This window comes from Cyrtonyx montezumae, unplaced genomic scaffold (genome assembly GCF_038088225.1).
Source record: "Cyrtonyx montezumae isolate F1298 unplaced genomic scaffold, pur_monq_1.0 scaffold_10, whole genome shotgun sequence".
NCBI lineage: Eukaryota > Metazoa > Chordata > Aves > Galliformes > Odontophoridae > Cyrtonyx > Cyrtonyx montezumae.
The window spans coordinates 54,048,276-54,075,425 of record NW_027071826.1 but is presented as its reverse complement, the minus strand read 5'-3'; the positions used below and the strand labels follow the sequence as shown (position 1 = coordinate 54,075,425).

At 42.0% G+C, this 27,150-nt stretch overlaps 1 protein-coding gene across 3 annotated transcripts in view; it reads right to left on the bottom strand.

Annotated features, from left to right (window-relative positions):
* The window catches only part of ANO5 (anoctamin 5), a 704,596-nt gene that overhangs the window by 229,255 nt on the left and 448,191 nt on the right, over window positions 1-27,150 (bottom strand). Inside the window, exons 2-6 of one of the 3 annotated variants that reach the window (XM_065755422.1) lie at window positions 15,309-15,353; window positions 12,664-12,734; window positions 8,293-8,340; window positions 3,310-3,354; window positions 1,996-2,109 (exon numbers count right to left, since the gene is read on the bottom strand). In XM_065755422.1, the coding sequence (XP_065611494.1) occupies window positions 1,996-2,109; window positions 3,310-3,354; window positions 8,293-8,340; window positions 12,664-12,734; window positions 15,309-15,353 (323 nt within the window). Of the gene's footprint in view, window positions 1-1,995; window positions 2,110-3,309; window positions 3,355-8,292; window positions 8,341-12,663; window positions 12,735-15,308; window positions 15,354-24,251; window positions 24,369-27,150 lie in introns of those variants that run through there. The other 2 variants (XM_065755423.1, XM_065755424.1) reach the window with 2 other exon arrangements.

Sequence of the window (27,150 nt, the reverse complement as noted above, 5' to 3'; positions counted from 1 at the left end):
GGTAAACCTATCTGGGCTGCTGAACTGTGGAAAGACATTGCTGCCTGAACAAAAAAGTTGGGTGTAAAGGTGTGTCACATAGATGCTCATGTGCCCAAGAATCGAGCTACTGAAGAACAGAAAAATAACTATCGGGTAGATCAAGCTGCCAAAATTGAGGTGTCTCAGATAGACTTGGACTGGCAGAACAAAGGAGAGCTATTTTTAGCTCAGTGGGCCCATGAGACCTCTGACCATCAAGGAAGGGATGCAACCTATAAGTGGGCTAGAGACTGAGGAGTAGACTTAACTATGGATGCTATTGCACAGGTTATCCATGACTGTGACACGTGCCATAATTAAACAGGCCAAGAGGATGAAACCTCTCTGGCAAGAAGGGCGATGGGAAAAATATAAATATGAGGAGGTGTGGAAGGTTGATTATATCACCTTGCCACGAACTCGCGATAGTAAGTAAGCGTTACGTGCTCACCATGGTGGAGGCAACCACTGGGTGGCTTGAGACACGCAGTACCCCATGCTACTGCCCAAAACACCATCTTAGGGCTCAAGAAACAAGTCCTGTAGTGACATGGCACTCCAGAATGAATTGAGTCCAATAATGGGACTCATTTCAAAAATTCTCTTGTGGATATTTGGGCCAAAGAACATGTCATTGAATGGATCTAACATATCCCCTACCATGCACCAGCTGCTGGTAAGATCAAGCGCTACAACGGGTTGTTAAAACCACGTTGAGAGCAATGGGTGGTGGTACATTTAAGCACTGGGAGAAGCATCTGGCAGAAGCCACCTGGTTGGTCAACACTAGGGGATCAGTCAACCAAGAGGGTCCTACACAATCCAGCTCCCTACAGACCATAGAGGGAGATAAGGTCCCTGTGGTACATGTAAGGAGCATGTTCTGGGAAAGCGGTGTGGGTCCTTCCAGCCTCTGGAAAGGGCAAACCCGTCCATGGAATCGTTTTTGCGCAGGGACCTGGGTGCACCTGGTGGGTAATGGGTAAAAATGGGGACATCCAGCATGTCCCACAGGGGACTTTGATGCTGGGGAATGCAGTCTGTAATTCCATGTATATATATGTATGTATATATGTTTGTACGTAATTTATGTTATTACTGTTTTGGTTCTGTATAGATATGTGTTAAGCATGATGTGATGATGTGGAATGTTGTGGTTTTGATGCCAGTATTCCACATCAGAGCATCACACAGCAGTGAAGGAGTTAATGCTGTTGGGAGCAGCAGAGGGGCGGAGCTCCGCACCGGCGCGGCTGTGGAGCTTCGGAAACTTCATTTCTCTCTCAATTGTTCAATTTTATTAGATTTAGTAAAGTTACCGTTCCTTCTCAGATCGTGCCGTTGTTTTTTTGTAGACCCATCTATTGCCTCCGTTTCCCTCCCCCCCTCCCCGGCACGCGTTGCTCTGCTCGGGCAGCCGTGTGGCTGCTGCAGTTTGTTTTTTTCTCTTTTTTCTTTTCTCTCTCCCTTCTCGGTTTCCCTTGGGTTACTGTCACGGACTACACCGTGACAAGTTCTCTTTCTGCTAAATGAAGATAATAATGAAAAATCAAAACGCTGCCCACATACGTAAAAGAATAAACATTATTGCAACAGCTAACTCGGATAATACCTGATTTAGAAGAAAATGCCTTCATTAACACTACACAGGTGTAAGGCCTTACCTATTTCTAACATTATTGAAAGAAGAAAACAAAACGATTTGGCATTAAACTGACTGTAAAATACACTGAATGATGCAAACAATTGAGTGATCAATTCAGTCAACTAAGCCCCCTAAAATCCAATAAAATGGATTCCTAACACACAACAGTACATGACACAGATTTACGAACACAGAATGGCATTTTACACAATTATGAGATCCTTTTACAAAGCTCAGTTCCAGCTGAGTGTAGTGATCTGAAAGGCTAACAATTGAAATTCAGTTTACAATAGATAGGAATTGATGAGACCTCAAAAAAGCAAACTTACCAGCTTCTTCTCCCATTCTTTATTAAGATCATCCACATAAGAGAGAACAAAATCAATCCTCCTGACACCATCCCTGAAGAAAATTGAATCTTTGCTTTCATGTCTTTTATCGATCTGGAAAAGAGAGGGGCACAGGATTAAAAACCAAGTATTGCCATTACTCCAAGATAACAGAAGGCAGAACAGTTTCCTTAGAATTGCCCCAACTTTTCAGTTTCTTCATAGCTGAAGATGCACTCAGGCAAGTTTTAACAAGTCCTGTATGCAGCTGCAATCATTTTCACGTTATCTGACAACAACCTCAAATGTCATGTGCAAATACCTGGTATGTAGAGTAAATACAAAACATGTTAGCATAGCGATGCCTGTGAACAGTGCTATCATTTCTCCTTACACACTCTTTTGAATGTGTCACAAATGATAAAGACAAGTGTTATTCAGCAATTTGAGCTTTTCTGCAGTTAGTAGGAGCACTGCACTGCACCAAAGCATCAGAGGGCACAGCTCATCAACTTGAAGCAGGCAGCAAGAAGTGAAACCCACACATCCCTTTCTATGCAACAAGAGTCACTAAGGCCAACCACCACTTGGAATTACGTCCCAGGAATGGTCATACACAAACTGGCACACAAACAACACAGTGGTTATATTTCAAAACTGAATATTTTCTTCCCTGAAGAAAATATATATTTTTTTATAAATTAAAGAAAATTTGAATAAAACACATCAACACAACAGCGAAATTAATATTCTGATTGTACTATAGAGGTTCATGTTTCCATTTATCAACATATCTGAATTTTGTATCAGTAATATTGATCTTATCCACTACAACTACTAACGTTCAGCAAAGGAAGAGAATTACTTCCTTCCACTATGAAAGTTAATATTAGGTAAGATTATTAACTGCTGCATCAACATTAGCTCTACCAAACTGCCTAAATGACTCCATATGGCAAAGTGTTGTCTACAGCAAGTAAAAAAACAGGGCTAAATTTAAGCCCATGCTAAGGAAGTTGGTTTACTTTGGTTATTTATTTTTATTTAATGACATGATCAACAAAATTGACATGTAGTAATAGAACCCATGCGGATTTTCATTTTAGTAGAGCAGGAACAAAAATAGTAACTCAGAGGGATATGTCTCCTCTTCCTCTTAAGCTGTATAAAGTTGCATGTGAAAAAAGGCTCTGGAAAAGCACAATATTTGCAACTGTGAACCTTGCTCCCAGTTAATAGAAGACACCACACAGTGAAGCATGTTATTACTGCAGCCATCCAAGGCACTTGCAATATCATTCATCACTGTTTTACCCTGAGTCGTCGCTTCAGGAACAGATTATATCTCCTTCCACTCTGCTGGAATAACCAACAAGTAGTTAGTTAGCATGCTGTCCCTCTCCAAGTCCCAAAGGGAGAAGCTTCCAGCAGCACCCCACACTCAGTGTAAGTGAGCAGCCCCTTAACAGAGCCAGGAAAGGCCTCCAAGTACCAGCAAAAGCATGACCATCCACAGACAGCACAACTGTGCTTTGTATTAAAGGGAAAAGCATCCTGGCATTCTGATAATAAAAATCAGAAGGTTTTAAACAGCTCTGAGAATGCTAATTGCCACTGTTTAGATACTTCAGCATAGTTTACAAGAAGGGTAGGAAGGTTTCTTTGAATGTTACGCAAAGATGACAACAGAAAAAGGCACTGGGTAATGAATGGAACATGCATGGTACTGTTACACCCACGTTAATTTTGATCAGCTGAAACGTAAAATGAAAACAGCAGCCAGGTCATCCCAGAGCTGAAAAGGCTACGAGCATAATACCACGCATTCCAGGAAACTGGTTTATGTTCAAATATGCTCAAATTTGAAAAATAAAAGCAGTCCCTTTTTTTCCATCACGTTGTACAACTTTATGCCCCTTCAACAGATACACTGGTGCTGCCAAATGTAGCGCACTGTCAGGCAAGATTTGGGTGCTCACAATAATCAGAGAATCCAATAAAAGGAAAGGAATAGCATTCTCTGTTTTGTTCAGCTCTTACAGTTTTGTTTGTAAAAATAGCTATAACTTACAGCTGTTAGGTGATCAGCATACAAAACCACACTGAAATTTACATGGTATTAACAGCACTGTAATTATTCACTGTTACAGTTAACTGAACCCTAAGCAGCACTGTAGTGACACCTAACCTAGGGAATTCACGTAAAGATCAGGCTACCTCAACCACCAATTTAAAAAGGCAGGGATGCTTGCACAGATTTTGTCCTTGTGAACCAATAAAAGATGTATTCACAAATACAATAACTTCAAAAAAGCCCTTGCCAAATGAGAATCCTGAATTCTTCATGCAGCAGAGCTACAACTAGGATCATTCCACACAATTGAAGTACTACTAATCTTCAGTGCCACCCAAGTTTGCTTGTTCTTCACGATGTGCCGGAATCCTGCTCAGTCACTAATGTTCTCAGCAGCAACCTAAGATGCAGTAGTCAACTTTGAATCTGCTTTGTGAAGGAGAACGTTTATCAACTCTCTATGAAACCCATAAATTATTTCTTTCCTGTGTGCTACATTTGAATTTCACAGGAAGAACAACATCCAGCTTGCATATGCTTGCTGTTCTGTGCCTAAACGTGCACTTATGGGACTAAAACACCTGAAATGTTGATCATTTGCATCGGTTCTATTTGTGAATTGTACAGCACTATGGCTTACATGTGACTTCTTCACAGCTCCTCTCAGAACTGTGTTCAGAATAACTCATCTTGGACAAGCCATGGTTATTAAGTTAGATGAGATGTATTGAGGAGAGGTATCTCATCATAGCAGATGGCCTTTGATGGGCTCCACCTGTAATACAAGTAATGAATTAAAACTTCCCAGCACAATACAGACTGCAAACAGAAGCTTTTGAGTAACTAAATGATACCCAGTGAGGAACTGCAGAGGAGATGGAGCCAGTCTTCTCTCGGATGCATATGGTGAAAGCTACAAGTTGCAACAAGGAAAATTCCTGCTGGATTCGAGGGAGTGGCTGAGAAGGAACAGGTCCAACAGGTTGCTCAAACAGACTGTGTCATCCCCATCCTTGGGATCCACTGCTTGACTGAGTGAGCAACCACAGCTGGGGGCTAGAGCTACGTGACCCTTAAGGTCCTTTCCAACCTAAGCTTTCAAACCCAGTTCTCTGGTTCTAAGCTGATCTATGTCTGAAGTTTGCCTGGTCTCAAGAGGGAGACCTCCAGAGCTCATCTCCAACATCCATGAAGAGATGTGACAGTGCTCAGCATGCACCAGTCCTTTCCAGAAGATGGATAAAACAGATTTACGAGGACTGCTCATTTTTCTTAAGTCGTTTCTCAGTTTTCCCAGCCTCACCATCTGTTTAAGAACTAAACGACTCCATAGCATCCGGGCACATGAGCTGAACACACTAACAGCCTGGCTAGATTTTCTTTTCAGCTAACTGCAGCATAACTGGGCACATATGAACTATACCAATCATCACAGTTGAACTTGTAATTAATTCTTAGCTTGCCCAGGCACCTGCCTGAGGTCAAAGTGAACTGTCTTGCTTAACCACTCAGCAATCCCATAGGATACAAACTGCAACCCTGCAGCAGGAGCTCCTGACTCACAAGGGAAACTAAAACATCAACGTGGAAATAAAAGCTCAGCTCAGCACAAAGTGAAGCCGTTTTACATTATAATGACTCTTGCCCAAACAGATTTAGGTGAAGGGTGTAAATGCCAGCCGGTGGTTGCGCTCTAAACTGAGCTCCCTTCCAACTTCAACCCACGCTAACCGCTCTCCAAGCACTCCAGCAGACCTGGCCGCCTCCTCCTGCAGGGGCTCAAATATGCTCTGCCAAGTCCAAAGCAAACACGAGCATCACCGTTAAGAGCAGGGGAGAGCAGGCAGCTGGAAGTGGTAGCAACCACTAGCAGCCCTAATAAAATGCCTCAGGGAAACGACTTCGGGCTGAAGCTGAGTGACACAGTACATGTTATTTAGCATTACTCACCTGAATGGGCACCAGACCTTGCTTAATCCAGTCAGCTTTTCCTCAGTGCTCTATTACAGCAGTGGAAAAGGAAATCTATTCTTCAGGTGCTGTTATACCAGGCACAGATGATTCAGACCTGCTTATTTTCTCAGGATTCAAAGGGATTTCTATTTCTGGTCATTCACATAACAACAAAGTCAAGTTGTTACATGCTGCTAGACACAACTCTCTGCTATTACATAACAGAGTTTCCTCCAAACACACCTTGCTACTCAGTGCTTCAGCCCTCCATGCCTGAACTGGAAAGACAAAAAAACTTTGCCTAGAGCAATACATTTCAGAGTAAATTCAGTCAGAACAATTCAGGGGCCCGTGCTGAGAAACGCAGCTCCCAAACACAGCTCTTCCTCCCTCCAGAGCTTCATGCCACCTCCAACCCTGCAGCCCTGGGACTGGAGGTTCAGGGGTCAGTGTCCTTCATTGCCTTCTGGTTTGTGTATCTCAAGAGCAGAAAGATCTTTTAGAGCTGTCATTTCAGTAATTAAGTGGTAATCAGCACTAGTCCAACATGTAGATTCTCAATATTATCTACTGTAGTTATAGCACAATAAAGAACCCCCTTTAGAACATTACTCAGTGCTGAATAACATCAGTATCAACATCCCAGTCAGCATAGCTAGGAATTGCATAACCACAGTCCTACATTATCAGGTAAGAAAACTTCCTGAGATTACAAGGAAAAAAAATGCAACATTTCACTTACTTGCTTACAGGATAGTTTACAAAGCAAATATTTATTTACTGCATACTTTAGATAGTCATGCACCAGTCAGTTTTTATTGTATGCATGGTAACAAACCAGAATTACTTCATTATAAAGCAATTAGACTATTTATACACTAACAATCCATTGCAGGAAAAAAAATCACAACAGAACACAGAAAACAAAATAAGGGGTTCAAAGGTGCAAGGAAAATCTCCAGATGTGAAAGAGCAAGAAAAACAAAGCAGCTTAAAATCAGAATGAACACCCTCACTCCAACTGCAAGTTGGAGCCCAGCGTCTGTGTACACCACTCTTCATGAAATGAAACACATTGACAGCTGCAGGTGACACAAGCTGATTGGAGATCTGCTGTGCCAAATGAAACCATTCCACGAAACACAACTTTGAAAAGCAAAAAGAAGCAAAAAGCTCCTGTAAATGTATTCACACAACAACTGCAAATACACGGTGTAGCAAAAAGCAAAAAAGCACATTCCTCCACAGTTCATGCACGCTAAACTCAGCCCGTTACACCAGAGACCACTTTGCATGAGGTTCACTTCCATATTCTTCCTTGGAGTGACACAGTTGTAAAGCGCTTACCCACTCCCAAAGAGTGCCTTTACAACACTCCATGGCCCCATTTCCAGTTAGACTCCATGCAAGCTGCAAAGTTGCGTCAGAAACTATACAACCTCTGCCACCAACAGAAACAAAGAGAAGCCCCACATCCTTCTGGGAGCTATTTCTGCATCTTTACAACACTTGTGTTTCAATTCCAAAAGCTTGAAAACATGCATCTTGGGGCAGTTTAAGACACTCAGGATTTTCACTCTAGAAGTTGAATGTGCAGGAAAAAAAACACCTCTCTGGATGAAAGAAACTACTGAGCAGAAATAGAACAAAGAAAACTAAAAGTATGCTAACAGCATATGTGTTAATGGAAGACACCAGAGCCCCATGTAAGCAAGCAACCAGAATACACCTCAGCATGTACTTCTCCAGTTATGTTAAACAAGTTTTCATCATTTGTTTCCCCTCTGTAAAATCAGAGATTTTTTGCTAGCTTATTTGGTAATTACTGCCAACATGTCATAATTAAAACGTGTTGAAGTACCATGCTGACTCAGAATCCTGCATGTTATGATAAAAAGGGATCCCACGTTTGTTAATCACACCACAGTCAGAATGCCCTATATCCCATCAACCAAAAGAATAACAAAAAAGCAAACTTTCCAGTTTTCTTCACCAACAGTTAACTTCTCAATTTTGTCCATTTTTCACCATTCAAGACCTTTCAATCACCTTGAGTTCATCAATTAAGCCATCACATGACATGGACGTGAGGACAATAGACTCAAAAGACACATCCACTTTTGTTCATTAGGAAAGCAGTTTTTTCAGAAGGATGGCTTCCTTGAAACTGGAAAATTTTTATTTTTTTAGAGAGGGACTTTTTGGCATATGGTAACAGAAGACGTCACACAAATTCATGCAAGGAAGCATGAATGGTGCTTACTGCTTACCACTTGATGGTCGGGGATGAGTAAAGTAGTCTCAGTGCTGTTGAGACCCTGCCAGGGGCATCATGGGGAAAAACATAACATCGTTAGCAAGGATGCAAAGGATGCTTTAAAAAGAAAAAAACGATTTGAGGAGAAACAGTGTAGCTTCTGGGTTTTTTTTTTCTGTTTTTTTTTTCACTAGAAAGTTATTCTGAGTGTCGGTTGGATTTTCAGTTCAGAAAGTCAAAAGTTGAGCAAAACTTTCTCAGGTAGCTGAGTCCCTAGCCTATAGAGATCACATGTTCACTGACTTTCGCATTTTAATTTTCAACTAAAGCTTTACTTGAGAGAAACCACACAGGTCTACTAGTATAACTTTGTGAAACAAACACTACTTTTGATCTTGTTTATGTAGAACTAATGCAAGTACACCTTTCTCCATTCTTTATTAATGATATCATCTATGAGTATTTGCTTATCTAAGCAAAAATATCCTTTCAGGAAGTCAGCCAAATAAACAGAAAGATCAATCTTTTTTTGGCAAGGATACCACATGAGAAACAATACTAATACAATGGCCCCACTGTACTCTTATCCTAAGATAGCCTGAACAGGACTTACAAATCTAACCCCCAGGTTACCAATGCTACTGGAAAAATCCAGCTGAATGTGAGCCAGCAGCACACCCAGGTAGTCAGGAAAGACAACAGTACCCTGGTGGAGTCACCATCCCTTCAGGTTTTCAAGAAAACCATCCCTACAGGTTTTCAAGTGGCAATGTGGCACTGAGGGATGTGGTTAGCAAGCATGGTGGGGATGGGTTGGATCAGATGACCTTTGAGGTTTTGCCCTGCTTTAATGATTCTATTGTTTGTGGAACAATGAACACTTAAATACTTAGTTGAAAAGTTTGCTCCAATTATGTTCTGAAAAAAACAGCTGTGTGAAGTACTGTGCAAACTGCAAACTGTGGAGGAACAGCCTTGCCTGTCAGGGTTCCCCCAGGCCCTGGCCTGCTCTTGTCCATGGCAGTCCTTTGTACACCACTACACATTTGGTGAATTGCTTTCCTGCTAATGTAGGGAACTTAATTCACTGTCAGTATAACTGAAATGAAGTCATGGGAGGTAGGTGTTACACAGTTGCTGATAGTCAACATACCTTGTCTTGCACAAGAGAGACTACTTTTTCACTACATGCTAAAGTTTATGTATTTCAAAGCAGGACTTCTATCTTGATAAAATATAATGGTCAGAACAAGAACTAAGTATTCCTTACAGAAACACTCAAAACGGCCCCAATTTCTTCAAACAAAAGCCAAAAATCACTTTGACAGTAGTGGTAGCAGTATTCACCTGGTCCTTCATAGTTTGAAGTCTTCCTTCTTTAAGCCTAACATATTCTTTCTCTAAAGTATTCATCAATATATTCTTCTTACAGATGTAAATAGAATCACAAACTCACCTGTGGTTTATCTCTCACAAAACATGCTATCAAATGGAATGGACCTGTGGTATACTTTTTCTTCTCTAGCTGCACAAGTATTATGTAGGGGAAAACAGATTCTCAGATTTTATTTTATTCATTTTCCCATCTGCCTGAGATGTCTTTCAGACTCACTGATGTATTTCTTCAAGCAGGAACTCTATAAAGGATAATTCAGCAGATTCTGCTTCAAGACTGAATTAGGACAGTTGCTTATCCCAAACAGAAGTGGCTGTCTGTGAAATGATTTCACAAAGATGTAACTGGAAACAGACCCCTTTGCAGCACCTATCTGAAAATATTCCTACTGCATCACCTTTTTTCCCTTTTCCTCTCTGCTGTTTGCTGAGAAGATCTTGTCTCCCTGCATGACAAAGCATCTAGAAATGATTCACACTGTAAAGCTTCTAATATTCAAGCCTGTTGAACTTTAAGTGTCCCAATGCTTCTTTTGGCCTTGGGAGTGAAGTAAATAAGGACACTAATAAGAAGCAGATGAGAGGGGGGGAAAAAAAAGTAATAGCAGATTAGAGCACAAATGCAAAAACATAACGAAGGACCGCAAGCATCACAGACTGCAGATGTGATTGCTTTCTGAGTCCTGGACTCCATCTGATTTTTGTATATGTATACTGTCAGGCTTCACCATTGTCAGGCTTCACCACAGACTGCTTCTCACTGTTTTTATTTTACTTCCACTGTTCCTTGCATACAAATCACTTTACTGTACAAATTGCAACAGTCACAAATATGTCACGATGCTGTGGATAACATCTTCTCATTAGAGTCTAAATGTTATCCCCTCCCAACCCTCCCTGCTGCTCAATTAGCCATGAGGCCTTAGCTCTACTACTAAGTAAGCCATTACACTAAGTTTTGTTTTTGGGGAGAGGGAAGAAAAGAAAGACAGTGCAAGCAAATTTTAATTGCAACCTGATGAAAAATCAGGTAACTCTCTTACACTAATCTTTTTTTGAATGAATTCCATTTCTGTTTCAAAAAAATCACTGGAGTTGGGTGGTTTGGGGACTTCAGTTGACCGTATGAAGTACACTGAAGATCCAGGAACATAAATTTAAGTACACAGTTAAGTAACAAGACATTTACTCACCTACCACCGAAGGCAATTTGTAAAATTGGACAACACAACAGATCAAGTCGATCTGAGGTCAAACTGGTCTTTGCAGAAAGAGGAGAGAGAATGGGTTTTCTCACTGCCAGGATTGATGGCCCTACTCAACTGCTACAGGAATGCATTAAGGATGACAAAAGCAGGCTAGCAAAGAACTGAGGGAAAGTAAATTCTCTCCATTCAGAAAGAAGAAACTGAAGTTGTAAGGAGAGATGAAGATAAAAGATGAGCATTATACAACAAATAATGAAGGCTATGTTACCATTGGAATCAATTCGTGGAAGAACTTCACCTGGAAATACACAACATTACTTGTCACAAACCAAGGCTGTCATGGCTGATTACAGTGCTGGGTGAGAAGATTAGAAACAACGGTATAAATTGATGCCAAGTTTATCTATAGAAAGCAAAAATCTGATGAACGAGATTGTGTTAAGGGATATAGGTTAGGATGATGTAAAGCAGAGAGAAGTATTAATTTAAATGTAACAAGTGTCAGAGGACCAGCTGACCTTAAGAAATGTCACACACCCTTTCTCCCACGTCTCCTGCCCTTTTCCACATCTTAGGTCATGAATTGAATTCTTTCAGTCTTGGTGAAGTAGGTCATCTTCATCCAAACACAGGCACTCAGAGGTAACTTGGAAACAGCTTCAGACTCTGCTGCCTATCACGGTACAATGACTCATACACTGTGATTTGAGATCATGTCTGCCTGGGTTCGGTGAAGTATTTGCTATATCTGTTAAACAGAATTTTTCCTGCAGAAGAAGATTACTACAGAACTCATACAATAGATAGAGAGGAAGCAGACTGAACACGCTAACAGATGAAACATGGTAGATTCACAAAAAAAATGAGGGTGATACGGTGCACGTGCTAGCAAGACAAAGATCTGTGTCATCTAAGAAGGATGTGGTATTTTGTCTTCACAGGACCAACTTGAAATTTACCTCTTGAAGGTAGATGAGGAAAGGTACTTTAGAAACACAGCAGAGCCACACTTTGCCAGCGCTAACTCCGTGGTATCATTTCTGATGAGGGCTCGTAGGCAACTGAAGACTGTACTTCAGCAAAGCAGCTATTGCTAAAACTCTTCCTATCCTCCTCTAAACATACAATAACAAGTAAGAAATTAGACAATAGAAAATAAAACATCAATTTCAAAAATATTTCAAAATTCTTTGTAATTTCTTTCTTAACTGAATAGTATCCACGTACCTCTATTTATTTATTGCAGGCTCTGGATTAAGCAATGAGGCACTGAGACAAATGATTAATGATGATGCATTTTGGACTGCACATCTTGCAAGGGAGAGGTACTCATAACTCACGCCTCCTTTTGGCTTTCTCAGACAGCTGCACTGTTAAAAATACCTGCAGCACAGGAATGGAAGAGTGCCTAGATTCTCTAGAAGTGTAACGCACGGCATAAAACCAAGCACTGGTTTTGTGGAAGAGCACGTCTTTCTCATTAACAAAACACTGAAGTGACCGTGTGATTCTTACTGATACTGAAAATACTGCAAAGCCCCAAGCTCTTTTCCACTACTGTTAATGCTATTGTGCTGTGCAGTTTCTCAGTGAGTAGCAGCATTACTTGCATATTTTTGCTCCTTCAGAACGCCAGAGGAAGAAAACACATTTGCACAGATAAAGACGTACATGAGAATCTAGGAGCAGTGTTCTCTTTCAAAACTAATTTTCTCTTTCACAACACTGTTTCTCTCTCATTCTATGGGCAGTATATTAATTCTGTCTGCACTGTGCCTTACCTCAGAGCCACTTGGGGCCTCGGATCCTGCAGTTGAAATGGTTTCACATAAAGGTCCATTGCTTTCTTCCCCTAAAGAACATTGAAAGAGAGATCCATGTAAGTACACACCTTTAAAAATATCCTTGTATTTGAAAGTGAAGCAAAACCAGAAGGCACGGAGCTATGAGCAAGCAAGAGCAACAGCTAGAAAAATATTCAGCTACATGAAGTCTACATGAAAGGTTCTTTGAGAGGAGAAAACACCATGAAACAACACATTCAGCTTGTACTAACTTGTAGTCACATAAACATTCATAACAGTGACAAACAAAACCCATCAGCACTTCATACTTGAGAAGATAATATTCCCTGCCTCAAAAGTCCTATAGGTTATGGCCTAATGAGGGTCCAACACCCAGAGATTTGCTGCTTTGGTAATCCAAGTTCAATTATCCTGGTTGCTGCGTGTTAACTGTTAAATTGTTTTTTTGTTGCTAAGGAATTGATGGCATATAACATCATGATTACAGATGCCCACATCACAGAGATAGGGCAGCAGAATCAAACATTATTTGTAGGCAAGTCACCTTAAGATACAGTTTGTCTGCCAAGGAGACTAGCACTTAAATATTAACACAGTCAGGGAAATTATACTGAATACCTTCACATCATTGTAAGAGTTTGGCTCGATCTGAACCTGCTCTGTCAGCAGTCTCCTCTGGAGAGCAATTCCAAGCCCATAACTGGGCTCTTTCTCTAAGAAGATTTCATAAACAACCTTGTTCCTGCTTATCAGACAGACCAGCATGCTAGATCAGGTATTTAAATAACTCCACCACCAACAATGGAAAAGGATAAGTGGCTTTGTAAATAGCTCACACAATCCAGATAAGGAATCCAACAAAGCTGCCTCTTCTTTGCAGCAGGGGAATTATCATCCTTCCTCTCTCTGTCAGACACCAAGGAAGCATCAGTGGGTATAGCACAGGCTGGACAGAATATCACAGCTTAGACTGGTGCAGTTAGTTAGAATAACTACTGCTAGTTTAACTCCAATCAATAACATAAACCTACTTTTTTTTTTCTTCCTTTTTTAAGAGCCTGGAAATACCTCCTGTCAAATGCTCTTGAGCTGTATCTAAGCTTGCTTATAAATAATGGTCTCCCTCAGTTTTAACTGTACAATCACTGTGATAAGAAACTGGACAATGCTATAACACAGCAACCAAAAATTGTTCAATGTGAATCAGTTATTACACCCAAATTCATTACTCCAAATCATGCTTGCAAAATCTTTATTTGTAGATCTTGATTTGAAAATGGAATTTTTACACATGCTCGTGTTTGAAGAGTTTACTGTATATGGTGTTGTTCAGGAACATAAGGAACAATTTCCTTTCAGAAAGAGTGGTAAGGTACTGGCACAGCTGCCCAAGGAGCTAGGGGAGTCACCATCCCCACAGGTGGTCCAGGAAAGTGGAGGTGTGGCACTGAGGGTCAGGGGGCACAGTTGGGGCGGGCTGGGGTTGGACTTGAGGATCTTACTGGTCTTTCCCAACCTTAATGATTCAATGATTCTGTCATATAAGAATCAAGACCAGTGCCAAGTTTGTGTGGAAGTAACTAATTTAGGTTCATTTTTCATATTCAATTACTCTAAGACAGAAAACGAAACCCAGAAAACATTTAACACAACAGCTTCTGAACAGAACTGAACTCACGTCACCTCCCCAAAAAAAAGGACATTCAGCACAAGAGAAATGCATGGCACACAATGGGAAAAAAATCCCATAATAAGAGCCTAGAAGTCTTTACTCAAAAAAGCAGCAACTATCAAAATATTCAGAATAAATTCCTTAAGAAACTTTCTGTTTATTCCTGAAGATTATTCCTGAAAAGAGGCTCTCTTTACCTTGATTAAGGCCTAGGACAGCCAAAAAGAGAGTCACCAACACGCCACTGCCCACTCTGACCCCATTGTGCTGGAAAGCTGCTGGCTATGACAGCTTTGGTTGAACGTATCAAGCCCAGGAGAAGAAAGCCCCAATATCACACTGCTCCCCATGGCAGAAGCAGCCAGGAACTTCAGCCCAGAAGCAGGGACATTCCATTTGCTGTGCTGCTGAGACGACTTGAACCAGCTCCATAGTCTGCAACAGCCTAGGTGGCTGTTTTTACTGGATTATGAATTGTGTAGCTGGGAAAATTTAACCCCAGGAATAAGTGTGGTTAAGAGTTTTACTTTTAAGTGCATTTTTGGTTATTAGCTCAGCTAATAACTTAAGCAAATTGTGAGAAGAAATCTTGGTACTTCCAATCCAGGGAAATAAAAATGAGTTGAGGCTGGAGCAGCACACAAGAAGGCAGAAAGAGAATGCAGAACCTAAGTTAGCTGAGGAATACAACATACTTAAATGTTCACTCCTTGAAAAACATATAAGCAGATTCCTAAGCAGCAAGACAAGAAAACACACATCCACGTCACCTAGGTATAAAGAAGCCACAACCCAGAACTGCAACAAACACCACGAACAGAGATGCCTGGTCAGTTCTTAATCAAGAGGTTCCTGGAATTAAAAACAATAAATAAAAGAATGAAGAAATAATGAGAGTAACAATACACACACACAAGGGAGGAAGGTGTAATGCTGCTTTGTACAATACCTTCTGACCGTGACCGCTTGAACTTGGTGAGAATCACAATGTCATCTTTAAAAGGAAAAACCGCTTCAGTAAAAACCAGAAAACCCAAGTCAAATCCAATTCTAATATTAACACACTTAATGAGCTTCCTCTGTTCTTCACAATCAGCCCCAATAACCAAACAGATGAGCCTGCAGTAGAAACAACAGACTAGAAGAAGGCAGAAGAGAGCACGCTCCTCCTGAGCCCACAACATCTGCCTTTCAGTCCAGGCCCTTCATTCAGCAACATAAGCAGAGGTGTTGCTTTCCCATACCAGCAACAGGGAAGACAAGAAAAAAGACAAGAAAAAAGCTTAAAAACATTTCAAGAGATTGCATTCTTATATCCAAACATGGAGTACAATGATATACTGATAAAACCATCATCTGTGAGGGAACTGCTTTGTTCTTCAACACTGCCTGCTGTGCTGTTGTGTAAGATCTAAAACCATTCACACACAAAAAAGAACGGTCTCCAGCAACCTTATGATTCCATGCACAGCTAATTCTAATGCCTTAAACACTGTGTCCTGGGAGCTGCACATTACTGGAAATGGGTGAGCTTCTTCAGGCCTGTAATTTTAACTTCAACAACTATTAACGTACAGTGTTCTAAACCATAGTCAACTGCAGAGCAATCTACTTAGAAACCTCCACCATGTCATCCTGAAGAATTGCAGATCACTTCTATTTCAATTACAGACCTAGGTAATCAACAGTAACACAAAACAGCTCTCAGAAATTAGCATTCAGGACTGAAGGCTGCAGAATATAAATGTGACTGATACGTCGTGTTAGAATTTATGTAGTTTACTCCACAAATAAATGGTACTTGGAAGTCAATCTTATTATTTCCATAGAAGAGTAAAGACTGTCATCTTGTAGAATAACTCACTAGTTCATTGAACAACAGTCTAAATTTGCTTACACTGCCTAAATCACTTCGTTTTTTTCTACATGGCAAAACTGGCATTTTAAGGTAATGAAAGTAATGCAATTCCACGTTTGGACCTATTTGGTTAAAGAAAGTGTTTTAATATGATCAATAAGTTGTCCTTCAGAAGTTGCTTACACATTCCACAGTAAAGGACCAAATCCCGTAACGATACAGGCACTACCAGCTTACAGTTTCTTAAGGGCGCTAACTACAGTAGCTGCAGTTCACAGGAGACAATACATACAGATATGTCTGGAAGCCACACAATTAAAATGAGATAAATGGGTGGAAGGACACTTGGATGACTGACCTACCCTTTATGCAACAGTATCACAGGAAGTGAAATATTCTCTTGTATTTTATAAGATCTGTATTAACAATGCAATTGAAAACTAAAATATTCTGTGAGAAAACAAACAGTTTTAATTTTATAAATTATTTTGGGAAGTTCATTTATAGAACTGCTTCAGAAAAGTAAATGTTCTCAACGTCATCACAAAAAAGTAATGACACTGTTGGAGATCAGTGTCTTCTTTGGCCCCCAGTAGCTGTGACAAGCCAAGCAGCACAGCTCAGCAATGCCAAGACAGAGCTGGATGGTCCCACGGTGAAGCAGAACCTGGTCACAGTGGCTGCACCTCAATGGGGACATCGCCAGGCCCAGGATGCACACAGTGCCTGCACTTCCATGGGGACATCACAGAGCCTAGGACACAGCCTGGATCCACCACTGCCCATCAAGGAGAGTGCATACTATAGGGTGGCTGGGCCTCTGGCAGTTTACCAGGAGGAGCAGAAATCAGTCCCCTGGAGGACACCACAGGCCAAGCTGCAGTCTCAAACACAGTACGGAGAGGTTAGTCTTGTTTTGGGAAGAAGCAAGTTGAGCCATATGGCTGCAGCTCCATTGTGCTACTCATCCTCTAAGCCAACAGAAAATCTGTGGCTGTTATTTCCTAGCATGGGACATCCATTCACGCTTCAGAATTCCAATACTGTTTTCCTAAATACTGCTTCCATTTATTTCCATGATTTCCTTAGATATATTAATACCAACCTTCTTACTCAGCAAAAGCTAGCAGGTAAAGGGAACTTTGAGACACATTATGCCATTCTGCAAACCTCTGACACCTTAGCTTACACATACAGATGTTCCTAGAGCGAAGTCTTGGTGCTCCAGGTGAACCAAAACTAACAAGCAATAATTTAAATGAGGTAGTTACCTTGTGCTATGAAAACTATTCCTAATATTCACCCTTACCAAGTAATCAAAATAAAATTTTATTCCTGGATGTCTGAAAGATACCATCTCAGCAAATGAACGTATTTTCTGAGGGGAAGAGTCAGTTTAAAAATGTGATTACTTATTGCTAAATCAATACCTGATTTACAGTACTGCATCCCATGCTCCCAAAAGATCAGCATGGGATTGCTGCTGTAGTTGTCAGCTGGGACCTACTCTGCACAATTTCTTCTCATACGGAGCCTGATTCAGCAATGAGTCACCAACAAAAGTGCATACTGAAGAAATACTGCTCCAGAATAAGGTCACTAATTCCACACAATGACTACTTTTTGTGCTTCCATATCACTTTAAAATGACTAAACTGAGCTTACAAGTACATTGACCAACTCCCAGTTCACATAAGCCACATCCCTGCTCTGCAATGAAGCAAGATTTGCTGCTCCCTGGTTCCCTGGAAGGGAGCCACAGCACAGCCTGACCAGATTCCCAAGCCAAATGACAGCATTGCCTAAGGGAACTGGGCCCTACCTAGACTGCTGGCTCACCAGCAATTTCCATAAGCATTATTACTTCACCTGGCATCATCCAAAGAGCAACAGCTGTGCTCCTGAACCTAAGATTCCATCTCAAGGTTACGCTTGAAGTGGTTAATATGCACTCAGAGCTGTTCCTAAATATTCAAAACTACTCCTAAACAGTAAAAATGTTACATTTCCTACAGATCCAAGATAATTTCCTAGGAATATATGAAAAGAACTTTATGATGCCTTGAACAAAATGCCTTCAATTATTATCTACTTCATCGTCATACTAATTTATATCATGTGTTTAATTATTAAATGGGTGATTCCACAGAACAGGTGTTTATCGACAATAGGTTGGAAGAGAAAAAGAACAGCATTTTTAGTGGACAAAAATACAGGAGAAAAATCTAACAAAATCTGGTAAACTGGATGAAACAGTGTGCAGTTTTAATCTCTATTATAATAAATGAGTACTTTAAATCAGAACTTGAAGTTTACTCCCCGCTGCCTTGCTTTTAGCAAACCCATGAAACCTCACATCTTGATTAGAAGGCACCAAGCTGAAGAAGTTAGATTTATGTAAATCTGTTTTTAGCAAAAAACAAAACAACAACAAAAAAAACCCACAAGCATTGTGTTGTAACACAAAACCTGAATGACATTTTTATGCGGTTGAGGCAATAACTACTACCACATTTTAGGTCCTGCCTGTGCCACAGCATCAAATGTACTGTGAGCACTAAACGTGGCATTTATGCCTTCCAGGCACCATCATTTTGCAGAATGGCACACGTCAACCAATTAACAGGTTTGAAAGCAACTAAAAAAGAAAGCCCAGACCAGAGGTAGTTGGAAAAAGCAAGGTATTTTAACTTAAGTAAGATTTAGGTGTGAAAGGGGAATTGGATGGCAAATTAGCCTCAGAAGAGCAGGGTGGTAGAACAGCAGCCTGCATTAGTCCTGGCAGCTTGTGAAGGACTTATGGCCATGCTTGTTTGCATTTAGACTATTTATATGCCGAGGGCCATTTTTCATCAGCACTGACTGCAGAAACAGACAAGCAGCTCAAGCAATGGCTATGCACATATATGGAAATGCCAGGTGCATGCTGATTGCACTCCAGAACAGAGTGGGGAACTGCTACTGCTTTTCATCACAGCTCAAGGGAATTGCAAGCACTTCAAGAAGCATTAAGTGCAGGCTTGCTTTCCTAGAGGCCAATTTAAAATCTCACAGTGTTATTGAATCACTCCAATTTCCACTGAAATGAAATACAAAAGCAGCACAATTTCTGACTTCTTCCAGCCTCTGCAGTAGCTCTCATAAGGAGTGGGATTCCCAGGTACTGTTCATTCTATGGACACACATCACAGCCTTGCATGAGAAATCTCCTACAGAGACTGTATGAGAAAAGTGACACAATGAGCTACAGATGGGGGCAACAGTGGGGAAAAGCAGAGCTGGGGGAGGAGCAGCAAGAACTACAAGGAAAATACTTGACTTGTGACTGTACTAAGAAAGTTAAAAGCACTGTGAACAACTACATCACCCATTTTCCATCCACTGGTCATCTGCTTGCCATGCTTAATTTCAGATGTACATTGAATTTCACCTGCAATTCTTAATTCCTTCTTGTCCCCATGCTCTGCTTCAGTAGTACCCTTTTGGTCTTGCTTCCAATGACACATGCCATTGAGAATTTTGCTTCACTTTCTCTTATTAAATAACATACAATCATACTGGAACTTAAGTTTGTAACACAATGCTTTTTATTCCAGTTGCTCAAACTGTCAAAAGTCAGTAAACATGGAAGTCACAGAGAAGACCCAGGAAACATCTCCCACCAATCAAGAAAATAAGCAGGGCAGTAGACCACAGCTCCCATCACCTGTGGTTTCTGATGCAGACACCAGCTGGTTAGCAGGACCAAAATAGCAAAGACATCTAACTTTTTGATGGCCTACGAAATACATCTGCTTGTCATTACTTGTCAGCGTGGTGTATTTCCAGGACGTTGTAAATTGGGCAAATAGAGGCTCTCCGATTTCCTACCTGATAGTTAAGAAAACCCCTCTAAATAACAAACCACAGGGCCTTTTCTAATTTAGGACTAGTGCAGAAAATTAAAGACCAGCCATCTGCATCACGAGCCCTACCCACAATGTTTGCTGGCACTCTGTCTTGCCAAAGGCCTCTACTTTCACATGCTTGGAAGCCTGCTAAAGGAGACATGGAATCACCTGGGATTTCCAGTGATAAAACAGCACCGTACCCTCAGATCCTCTCAACAGATGTTCACCTGCTCTTAATTTTTTTCTTAACGTACATATCTGTATCACACTACTGTATTTCAAATTCCTTCCCCCTCTCACCAAAGAGAATTGCAATTCCATAGCCCAATAACCTACAAGGTTAGCTGAGAACACCCGATTAAAACTGTGCAAATAAGACCTAGGGAAATTTCTCTCCTTGTTCCTTGTGCATCAGATCCAACTAAAATAAAACTCTCTGGTAGCATATACTACTGACAAAAGCAGGGGTTAAAGGGAGGTGGTCTGAAGGCAGCCCTACAGCGCTCCAATTCTGTCTCAATGCAGTGTGATAAGTGATCCAAGCTCACCCTTGGGTGTATTCTGAATGCATATAAATAGATTCAGAAATCCTTCACTGGATTACCACAATATTGAATTGACTTTGGTATGCAGGTGAGCTATTTTCTCAGCTCTTCATGAGAAATACATTTGAACACAGATTCTTACATCATATCTCTCTCTGCTTGGATGGGTAAAATAAGAATTGCATTATATTGCATCAAGAAAGGTAATTACTGCTTACAACACGCTATCACAGTTGCTCAGGGCACACATCTCCACAGATTCACACAGCCTGCCTTACCTAGGCCATCTCTGCAGCTGCAGCCAACTCAGCTGCCAACACACCTTCTCTTGGCACCCACCAGGCTACAGCAACCAACACCATACATCTAACAGGTCGAAGCTCTCACAGGACGTTCATCAAGAAAATATGAACATGCCTACAGTATAATCCCAAGTAACCAAGCCCCAGCCTAGAGCCAGCCCCACCCCTGAGAACATTTTACTCAGCATTCTGCATCTTTGGCTAACATCTCAACACCTTTCACATAGCTGTGTTAGAACTGAAAGAGAAATCCATATCAGGAGGGCACAAAGATCTTCCTCCCCTTTCTTGAGTCTCCACGTGTGAAAAGCTACTCTGAAATACAGCGAAGGTGCTGCTAGACAGCAAAGCACACCCCGATGACCATATAGCTCTTCAGTTCAGCCCCTAAATAACAATAGACGGCAGAGAAGAGGTTCGTTGTATCACCAGCTTGCCACGTAATATAAGAAAAACATGGCAACAGCTGCACACCAGATGACATCGATACTTTTTCATCTACATGTTTACAGTAGGGGACCTGCTGTTCTCCTCCACCTGCAGACACAAATCATTAACTAGTTTACAGACACTAAGTATAAAGAAATAATTTTGACAAACTACCTGCCAACAGTAACTTTAAAAGGGCATTTTCAGCAGAGCCATCCTATCTTATTCCAGTTTCCTCTCTTGTCCCAGCAGTTATTAATCACCTGTATAGAGACGTTAAGGTGCTCAGCATTCAGGGCTTAACATGTGCTAGCTAAAGTCAAGCAAACTGAGCTGATCCGCAAAATAAAAGCCTGGAAAGCAAAGTAACTTAGCGTTTTGTTTATAAGTAATGCTGCAACCCCCCTTTATTATTATTATTATTATTTATATTAAAGCTAAATAGCATTCATCTAAGATGGGAGGAACAGGTCAGTTCTCTTGTGCTTGACTGAATTAAGCTGCATTTCCTAGCTCTCAGAAGAGCAACCAGAATATCACACAATTGCCAGGGGACAAATAAGGGCCATGAGAGCGCTTAACCCTTCCTATGGAGCTGCTCCCCTTTGCCAGCTGCTGGCCTGCAGAAAGTTCACCACCACTCCAAAACAGAGTCTTTACGTTTTTGAGATGGTCTCTGAATACAATTAATATTTAAACACTGCAGCCGAGTAGGATTTAAGCTTTCCATTTTTTATTAGAAGCACCACAGCAACTTTCTCTTAATATATACACCAAGATAGAAGGCAGTTACTTTGCAAGTTGTTGGAATCTGTTTCACAAGACATTTTCCTGTTACAAATGGTATCTGTTTAAACAAAGTTTACCTGCTGGATACCCAACATGTATTTAAACCCTGCCTGGCAGTGACATCTCTGCCAATACAGAAATCTCACGTAGGAACTACTCATTGCTTGGTGAGGCTAATGGCATTTTTTCTCACTTGCCTTTTCTATACTAAACTATGCCTAAATGTGTTGGAGCTTTAATTTCAATACCTGGGAGTATTCTTTCAGACAGTTTTTGCATTAATTAATCCCCCAGATTAGTTCTGTGGGTGATAACCCACTCAGAGTTTCTACAAATAGATCAGAAATAATTATTCCCTCGGTAACAAAGTACAGCTGTAGCTTTGAACACAGACCTATATTTCCATTTTATATTATGAGTATGAATCAACCTCAGTTAAGTAAGTAACATTCTCTACGGCAATTCTTGGCCTTGAACAGCAATGCCTTATTAACAGTCAGCACAAGCGCTGTTCTGAAGTCACACCATTAACCTCTCCTGATATCTACATTCCTGCCTTGCTTGGGGGAACACAAGAGATGTCAAATCACTTAGGTGAGCATTTGAACGTGGAGCAGCCAGGAACCTCTTAGAAAGATGAGTCGTGGCATCAGTCCAGTACTTCACAATCAAAGGGGAATGTGAAAAACCTTTTTCTGCCTCGCTGAGCTGAAGTTGGGTTTGGAATCCCCTTACACTTCATTCTCTTGGGTCTGTGCTTCAAAACACAGCACAGAGCCAAACATCCCAGAAGGTCCACAGAAGCTGCAGCATTGGTACCTTCAGCAGAAAATAAAATGCTGAAAGGCAGCACAGAGATAAAGAAACATTCTTAACAACACACACTCCCTTTGATGCTTACAGCAGAATTTTGCAAGTTCTCTTTTATTATTATTATTATTTTATGTTTAGATAAATGCCACATATCTTCAGTGAAAAGCAAAATCACACCCTCCAAAGTGCAAGTTATTACCTCACTCCAGTCTCATTCAGCAGGAAGCAACAGCACTTCCCCTGCGGTAGAAGGTTTGGCACAGGAGCTCTGAACACAGGAGCACACTCAACTTCCCACTGCCAGTGACTAACTTTTCACTCCCATAACTTATTCTTCAGCATTCAAGTTAAATTAAATGCAATAGCAAACCCAAATTAAATACATAAGTGCTATTTAATTAAATACACTTGTGCTATCAAGATACGAACGTGTCTTTAAGGCAAAAATGTGGCATTTCCTTTTCCTTCTGCCTTTTTCCTATTTACTCCCACCCAGACACGACGATACAACTGACATCTATGGCTGGAAGCCTTTTAGGAGGTTACCTTAGAAGCACAGAAAATATGTATTGGTCTTGGAGAAGCCTCAGTTGGTAATAAACGCACATTGCTAACTTCTACAAACCATAGCTGGAAGGGAAGATTTTAGTTGTTGTAAATCCAGACTCTTTCTTTAAACAACACATTAACAAGCTTCTAAAGTTCCCTTCAGCTCCTATTAAGTTATGTGCTTTAGAAAAGAGCTTATAACTCTTATAAAAAAAACTTATAAAAGCGAATTGAAATGGTGCACGACCGCATACACAGTTACGTGCTGCTGCATGGTGTACGTCGCTACATCATCCTCATGCACTGAAACTCTTTAGGTTTCAGGTTTTGTATTTCAAAAAGCCCAACACAAGACGCTCATGGGAAAATAGAGCGCTGTGGAACTAAGTTTACATTCCTGACTTCCAGCATCGCTCCGTTACCGCGGTTACCGGTATTGGGTAACAATAACCGCTGCGCGGTTACCGCGTATTGGGTAAACACGTTTCCGTCTCCAGCTCCTTCAGGAGGAGCAGCGAGCCCAGCTCTGTGCTGCCGGTCTGCGGGACGGGCCGTGACTCAGGGCTGCCCGCTGGGGCGGGGGGAAGGAGGGCAAAGCGGCTCCCATCGTATTTGCAGACAGCTCTTTCCCAAGCAGCGCACCCAAGCGCGGCCCCACGCCGGCGGGGCGCAGCACACACCCGCACCCCTCGCATCCCCGCTCGGCCCCGAGCCTACCGTCGGCCGACAGAGACATCTCGATAAGCGTCTCGTTCTCCTTCTTGCTCAGACGGTTCATGGTGGCCGTCCCCCGCGGCCTCTCTCGCCCCACTCCCCGCCCGCAGCCCAGCGCGGTGAGTCAGGGGGCGGCGACGCATACGCAGTGCCGCGGGGCGGGGCGGGGCGGGGCGGGGCGGGGCAAGCCGCGGCTTCCCCCGCGGAGCGCCCGTTCGCTCCCTTACTCCTTTCTTTCCTTTCCTCCGTCCTTTTCTTCTTTCCCTCCCTCGGGCTTCTCCCGCTGGGCCGTGCTCGGGCCCGGATATTCTGGCAGGGGCGATGCCCAGGCATCCATCAGCACCGCCGCCTTTCGGTTTGTTTTTTTTTCCTGGAAGAATAAAGCTATCATTAAAAAAGACCCACAGGCTGAGAAGCGTGGGTGGCGAGAAGGCCGTTTTGCGGTCCATTTGGGTACGGCCCGCAGCACGGCCAGCTCCCACCTATATCCCTCAGGGTATCGCCCCCATTTTCTCATCTCCCCAACAACCAGGGGTAGTTGCCAGCCCAGCGTTGGCTCAGTGTTTGTTTCACCTCAGGGCAGTTCTCGAGGCTTTCCCTTACATTGCTGTCTGCGCATTCACATTGTCCTGACTTCAGTCATAGTCTTGTTGCAACAAACCGGTGCAGAACAGTGTTCCTTGAGCAACTGGTACACAGCAGCAGTTTCAGGGCAGGATTTAGTCAGGCTGGTCAAGCTGCTTGTAACAGCACCAGGCTGCACTCTGCTTGCAGCACTGGGCCTTTGTGGCACTGCTGAAGTGTATGACTGAAGTGTATTTTTAGATGGGAGCAAGGCCTAAAAATACATCTGGTGGCTCTCCATCATCTGCAATGCTCGGTTTGGCTTTTGATCACACGATGCAGGGTGTGGGGACATAGCACACCACAATGATACGTTGATGGGAGCTTCAAGACAACTCAGCAACATTCAATTCTCCAGGTCACAATGCTCCACTCAAAGGCTGTGTTTTCCAAGGCTTTAATTTTATCAGAGCTTTAACTAAAGCAGAAATGCTTTTATGCCCCGTGTCAGATCAGAACTCTGCAGTTAGCAAACAAGGCTCTCTGCAGCCACTGCTGGTTTTGGCCTGTTATGTTAATGACACACTCCTCCCAGCAGCTTCTCTAAAGCCCTGTGGGTTCTCCAGGGATGCTTTGCAGGTCTCTGTAATTGGACAAATGCACAGTATCTGGAAGCACCAAATTCATGTAATTAAACAGCAGCTTGTGTCAGGAACAGACATCTGTGCTATGAGAGACCTCATGTCCGCAGCAGGCATGCAGGAGGTACATGCAAAACCCAACATTTAGGTTTCTTATCTATTCTGAGCTTAAACAACCACTGTCTCCTTTGGTGGTCATAGAGCATGCCTAAATGATGCAGGATTGTTCTTCCTCCAGAAGGCATAGCCTTTTTCCTCTCCCCCATGTTTTCACTGATGACCCTAGGGCCATGTATGCAGTGAGTCAGGTCAAACTGTTAAGCTGACCAAGCTTCTTTCTTCATCTTCTAGCTTTTCAATTCTCTGACACATTGCAAGCAATAGGCACTGCCAGAATACAGAAAGCACAACAGAACAGGAATGCCATTGTATTTCTGCCCTCAGTGGTCTGCATTTCACTTTTTGCTCTTGCATGTATCAGTTAGATGCTTTGAAAGGTTTTGTTGTCTACCATCTACCTGCTGGCAATGAATGCAACACATACAGCTTTTGGTTATACCACCTGGGGACCCAGAAGTAACGTATGCTTTCAGGATTCCATTTCTTCACAAAACATGTATCCCCATCACAGTCTCAGGTGCAGTAACTTCCTCCTGCTGTAAATGTGTATTATACATTCTCATTTTGCTTAGGAAACTCTTACAGAGGTTTAGAGTTAAGTTTTCACATCGGACTGTGAACATAAAGTTTGAAACAGATGAAATAAGACAGCGTGAGCTTAAAATAGATACAGTAGGAAAGGAAAGCAGTGTATCTTCTGCCCAGCCTCTGCAACCTACTGGAGGAAGCACTGTGAACTCTCCTGTTAATGCACTCTCCTGTTACAGTTGGCACTGTAAAGAAAGGAATGTAATGGGCACCGGTCAGAGAAAAGCCCGAGGGAGATTTCTGGAGCTTCAGTCCAGCCTTCCTCAACTGTCTCTGCTTTTTTTCAGCCCGTTTGACATCTGACTCTCTTCTTGCACTGTACACAGCTTTTAAGGCTGAAAACAGCTGGGCGAGTGCCCTGCACTCCAGCAGCCCAGGAAACACTCTTACTGAAGGAATGGGTGTTTGAATTTGTACATGAAGACAGCACAGTTCTATTTGCATACCGCCAAGCAACCAAAAAAATAATTAGGAAGTGGTACTGTTAAGAGGATGCTGTCAACAACTCTGCTGTGAGAGGGCAGAACGTTAGCACTTCTCAAAGGAAGGAAGTTGTACATGACAAGCAAAAGTACATGGTTAGTCACTGCATATTTTCCTGCTGCATTGTGTTTCAGTTTGTCAGCTGCATGCAGTAGGAGCTGTAGGTAAAAGAATACCTCTGATACCTGAATGAAAAAATGCTTTGTAGACTATGGTCTGCCTTTTCCTTGGCCTGAGCTGCTGCAAACGTTCAACAGTAGAGCTAAAATAAACAGTTTTTAGCTCTACCCCAAGGCAAGGAAATGGCATGGGTGTGGTCCCAGCTAAGCCCAGCCTCATCTCCGCTGGGTACTGACTGCACCAGGAGGAGTGTGAGAAAGCAGCACCAGCTCTGTACCCTCCATGTGACTGTCTAACATGGGTTTCAGAAGTGCTGCTGGAGATCAAGGTAATCTTCAGACGCCCGGCATCTCATCTCACATCAATCACATCTTAGATGTGCAATT